The following is a 5,785-nucleotide window of genomic DNA, read 5'->3' as shown; positions in this document are numbered from 1 at the left end:
CGTATTAGCGGAGAAAATCGACAAAACTCTAAATTTTTTAGAAAAAATAAATTGATTCAATGGAGGAACAACGTCGACGACAATTGGAACTCACAAATTTTCAAATTATAAACACGATGTCGCAACTGAATCTCGACCCAGAAAATTTAAGGGTGTTTTTGAAAACTCAACGAGAAGTTCTCGACAATTATTGCAACTAGATTTTATTCTATGTTTTTTTAGTAATTTAGGTTTAATTTTCCAAATTATTTTTATGTTTTTTTTAGTATTTTAGTTTTCATTTCTATGTGTTTTTATGTTTTTTTAGTAATTTAGGTTTAATTTTATATGTTTTAAATTATGTAATGTGGTTTTAATTAATATAAAATATTTTATTATGTTTTAAATTATGTTTTTATCTCATTTAATCATAAAAGAAATTTAAAAAAAATAATAATTGTAGAGTGGTGATCATTTCCTAAGTCTAGTGGTTGGTGGTGAAAATGACGTGGCACACCAGTAATACCACTTTTCCGGTGGATTGATGGTGACCACTCCCCACAACTTTATTACAAAGAATAATAATGACACCTTTTATTTATAAGGGAAAATGTCACTGTAACACATTAATGTTATGACAATTATTCAATTTGGTCATTAATTTTTTTTTTGCACATTAGGCCATTAAAGTCATATTTTACATGTTAAATAAGGGAATCTTCCAATATAATTCCAGTTTCACCGGTTACCTTGGTCTAGATGGCTTTTTTCATTTTTTTTAAAAATAAACAAATCAAATATAATCTATGTGGCTTTTGTTTTCCATTTCGCCTAAATTAAAAAACCTAAATATTGTATCATATCTTCCTCATCTTACTGACGCCTCATCTTCTTCTCCATGAATCTTTTCTGCCGCCTCCAACCAACGCCCAACCCTAGCCCGACAATCTCTTTTACGATGAAGGTGTTCTTGGAGTCCCCGACATTGATCTATTCCGAAAAAACAAATGGCGAAATCATCGATGATGAAGCAATTGACGGTAGGAATCTGGGAGTGCGATGATTTGTAGGTGTCCAAAAATGTCTATCGGATTTGATTGTAAGGATTCCGACGAACAACAAGAGGGGCGACGATGGTGTTTCGATGAAGAGGGAAAGGAAGATGCGATCAATAGTGATTTAGTTAGATGAAATTCATTTGCAGGATAACGATTGGGACTTGGATTTGGATTTTGACCGTGTGGAGGTAAAATGTATTGAATTTGTTTCAACATTGTAGGGTTTAAATGTTGATAAGTTTAGAAACGTCCTCTTCGCCAATCTGATAAGTTCTAAAACGTCCGTTGCGATTTAATTCTGGCATTCGTTACATCATCTGCTTCAACTTTGCCGAAGAGTTTGAGATCGCTAGGCCGACAAATAAATTCCAACGAGAGCACAAGTCAACACAACAAGATTCATTTGTTTATGGTTAACATACGTTAAGGTGAAAAAAGATATTAGGGCTAATTGGCTAATTGTCTTTACTAAATTGATAGCCAAGATATCAAGCCTTGAAATCAGCTATGATTGTTTGCTTTAATTTTGGTATTTTCCATTCTATTTAGTCAATATATCGTAGTGATGTATTGACTATTGAGAAATTGAATAACTTCCCCTTTTTGCTTCTTTCCCGTTCTCTTGTTTATTTTTGGAGTTTGCGAGCACACGATGTCTCGTGTTCTTAACAATTTACCGATTATTTTCGTCAGAAAAAATGCAGATTTGAAGATGATCGTAAATTGGAATTAAGGATATATAATAGAATTTGAAGATGATTCGTAAAATGGAATCTGAGATAAAGGGGGAAAAGATGTTAAGGTGGGTCTTATCATTTATCATGTGGGGACACATGAAGCGACATGGCCAACTTTCCCTACACTCCACATACGTCTTACACGTAAGCATAATCGACACATCAGCCATCCATATAGGCATTGCAACCAGAAAACCGTTTAAAACTAAGGGAAATGGCTAAATTGACAAGTAAAACATGACTTTAATGGTCTAATGTGCAAAAAAAAAAAATAATGACCAAATTGGACAATTGCCATAACTTTAATGTGCTCAGGTGACATTTTTCCTATTTATAAAAGCAAATTTGAGGTTTTAACAGCTTATGCACTGAAAACACTCGTAATTAGAAAAATGATTTGTCATCAAGCACGGAATCGGATGGAAAGTCTTTTACTTGCTTGATCTAGTGAAGAATAGCTTATTCTAGCAAGGTAGAGAAGAGAAAGAGCAAATGGAAAAAGAGTATTGAATTTAAAATCCGGTCTAAACCACTACAGGTTGAACAAACAAACAAAAAGAGAGAGAAGGAGAGTAGTAGCAGTTTGTTCTTGATCCACACACCCACATCATAACAAAATCCCACATACATAAACATAAACATAAAACATAATGAATGAGAATCAGAAATAGAAATTTTATTTTTTGGTTTTTGGTTATATGTGGGTGGGGGGTTTACTTGATGTACTGAGAGACCCATTTGAATCCATCACCGTAACCCATTTTGCGGACGATGCTGCACATAAAAACCTCCAACGGACGAACACTTGAATCTTGGAGATTCACTTTCCCTTTCCCTGTGGTGACACCTGTGAGACCCAAGTGGTACCTCAACTCATCCTCAGAGGCAGCATAAGGTATGTCGATCTTGTTCCCCAATATCAGAAATGGCACTGCCCCCAAATTCTCATCGGAAAGCAGCGCATCCAGCTCCTTCTTTGACTCTGCAAATCGTTCCTTATCATACGCATCCACCAGATACACTACTGCATCAACCTACATACATCAAACTCATATTAATTTCTCAAACATTCAAAGGACTTCTGTTCAGCGTTACTTTCTGAACCTGGAAATGAAATTCCTAGACACCATTAACAGCAATGACTTCATATCATATTTTGTGCCAAATCAAAGATCAACAAACTATTTTGGCATAATACCTAAGGCTAAGAAGATTGTAAGTAGATTTCTTTGGGCTAGATCTATATAGTGTATACACACATTCAGGATCCTCCAAGTTGCTAATACCTATGCTCAAATGCATTTTGCATCTAAAGATCTGAGCGTTTGAAACTAACGACCAGAACAGAAAGACACACACATACATTTACATATATATGCTGTAGGAATGGAAATAACAGACAATGAAAGACAAATCAAATGATTTTAAAGATATTGGATTTGAATATTATCAAGATGCAGAAAGCACATACCTTGGCGTAATAATCCTTCCAGACTCTACGAGCAATCTGATGACCTCCCAAATCGAAGGCTTTGAACTTGATTTTCCCAATACTCAATTCTTCGGAGGTCGGATGTTGCGTCGGTTGATGTTGAACTAATCTCTGGACGATTAAATCAAATTAAACGAAAACAGTAGAAATTGGGATCGGAATCACAGGTAAATTGGTCAAAACAAACAATTAAGGCTCAGAAATCAGACATGAATATAGATAAAAAAAAAACACACCTCGTCTTTAAGCATGTGAAGCAAGGTGGTTTTACCGGCATTATCGAGGCCAAGGAACAAGATCTTGGCTTCTTTCTGCCATAAACCGAGGGAGGCCAAGATGCCATAGAACCAATCAAACAGAAACATTGTTGAATCGACGATGATGACGACGACGACGATGCCGATGCCGCGAGAATCAGAAAAAATTTGTTTCAACGGATCTGGAGTGGCACAACACAAGTGGTTGTTTTTCGATGGATCTGCCCTTTTTCTCTCACTCTCCCTGACCCTAGAACAGTTGCAGTTGATGCCTTTGTTTGGGTAATAAATTATCAATCAATGCGACAAATTTCCATGGTTCACGTGTTTTGGCTTATTTCCCGGTTGAAGGTTGAAAGTTGAAACTGCACATAGCCTTCTAGGGTGTTAAATGTTAATAACAAGTGAAAGTCAAAAACGGGCAGTAGATGTGGGCCCCAATCCTCGATTTGGGTCATCACTGGCTCCTCGGCCTTTATATATTACAGCCAATCAATCTATTGGGCTGGACTCTAAGTTCCATCAAATCCAACACCGCATTCTAACAAGGCACCGCACAAATAGTAGACTGGATATGTATTTAGGCTACAAGGTATGATGGGTTTTACAGGTATGGTTTGCTGATTAGGATCAGAACTTTATTTTTTTCTTTTTTAAAAAAAAATTAAATAACATTCATCTTCATTTATAGTTAATTAGTTTTCACATTACACGAGTGAGAAAACTAACAGACAACAAACTGCGCCGTTAAACCTTTTTGTATAACAAAATCAATTTTTTTGAAGATTACATCTATAGATCTAAAAGACATAACATTGTTATATGTATGATCCATTATACTCTATTAAGAAAGCTTCATCACATCCGATATGAGAAAACCAAACGTATCAACGCAAATGGTATAAACATGTGTTGATTTTCCATACACGACTGCTCATGTTTCGTGACTTTGCATGAGGTAACTTTTAAATCAGCATGTTCGGCCTTGAAATCCCTAACCCTCAATTCCACGAGAAGGTATACCCCTGTAAGGTGCACACCAACATGTTTCCCTACAATTTATCGAAAAACCAAAACGTCAACCGATCAAAGGGTTGACATTCCTTCTGCCAGGTCAGTTAAGAAATTCATAGGTGTCTCTTTGTTGGCGGAAACCCCGACAATCTTAAATTTGTCAAACAAAACATTTCTAACCATATTGTGTCGACATTTGAACCCCAAGAGTTGTTTACAATGAACTGTATGCTCTCCAAAAGAGTCCAAAACATGTCTTGTGACACACCGAACATATATCGTCAATTGGAAATATTAGGATACCAGTCGATATTTAAGGATACTGCTATACTCCACATTAGACATATGTTGGCCAAACTTATATATAATGATGACTAGAAGAAAATCTTGAGCATTTGAAGCTCAAAACACTTGAAAATTGCTTTCTGTAGATTCGTCATATCAAAATGCACTTTCATATCTTGAACAATTTTACTAAAAATGGCAGTTGCTGATATATGTTGGGATTTAGGGGTTTCCTTGTGTGGGTAGTCTTCTTGTATTTTTTTTTTGTCTACCTCTGATTGGTTGAGGCTAGAAAATATTTTTTTTCTTTTTTTCATAATATTTAATTACATTATATATATATATATATATATATATATATATATATATATATATATATATACTAAAAAGTTACAAAATTATATTAAATTTATGGTTTTTAATTCTTTGAAAAAAATTATTAGTATAACATATATATATATATATATATATATATATATATATATATATATATATTCTTTTAAAATAATAAAAAAAATAATGAAAAGTGAAGATAACTTTTCCTGGGTTTTGAAAAATGTTGAGAGTGAATGAAAAATAAAATAATGTTGAGGTGACACAAGAAAAATAAAAGATAAAAGAAGTGTATTGGCCTTAACATATATTTGTTTTTAACTTGTAAGATATGTTTTTTTTTAATTAAATATGGTATTTTACGGGTTTTGAGCAAAAGGTGCAAAAAATGGGTTGTAAATCGATTTTGATTGGTTTTACATTAGCTCGATTTTTAAGGAATACATAAAAATTTTGATGCGGTTCTTAATTGGTTCCTCGCCAAAAATGGTTAAACCAAATTTCACTTCTTTCTAGTTTTTTCATTAATTTGGTTCGTACCCTTTTGATAATCCAGTGGTAATTTGGTTTTTAGCATCTAAAATGTGAACCGATTAAATCCGACCGGCTCGAATCTAGACCTGACAATGA

At 34.2% G+C, this 5,785-nt stretch overlaps 1 protein-coding gene across 1 annotated transcript; it reads right to left on the bottom strand.

The window, feature by feature from the left end:
• Positions 1-2,267: 2,267 nt before the first annotated feature.
• LOC111921143 (GTP-binding protein SAR1A) lies at positions 2,268-3,889 on the bottom strand. Its single transcript, XM_023916718.3, has 3 exons — positions 3,503-3,889; positions 3,246-3,377; positions 2,268-2,808 (listed from the first exon to the last, which is right to left on the bottom strand). The coding sequence occupies exons 1-3, from the start codon at positions 3,629-3,631 to the stop codon at positions 2,488-2,490; spliced, it is 582 nt and encodes a 193-aa protein (XP_023772486.1). The 5' UTR covers positions 3,632-3,889; the 3' UTR covers positions 2,268-2,487.
• Positions 3,890-5,785: the final 1,896 nt, after the last annotated feature.

Source organism: Lactuca sativa, chromosome 8 (assembly GCF_002870075.4).
Source record: "Lactuca sativa cultivar Salinas chromosome 8, Lsat_Salinas_v11, whole genome shotgun sequence".
Lineage (NCBI taxonomy): Eukaryota > Viridiplantae > Streptophyta > Magnoliopsida > Asterales > Asteraceae > Lactuca > Lactuca sativa.
This window is presented reverse-complemented; position numbering and strand designations above follow the sequence as displayed.

Bases quoted from the DNA above. Each gene is read 5' to 3' on its own strand.
- LOC111921143 (XM_023916718.3), bottom strand. From the start codon at position 3,631: ATGTTTCTGTTTGATTGGTTCTATGGCATCTTGGCCTCCCTCGGTTTA. The intron at 3,378-3,502 runs GTGTGTTTTTTT...TTAATCGTCCAG, and splicing joins TTCACATGCTTAAAGACGAG to AGATTAGTTCAACATCAACC. The intron at 2,809-3,245 runs GTATGTGCTTTC...TGATGTATGTAG, and splicing joins GGAAGGATTATTACGCCAAG to GTTGATGCAGTAGTGTATCT.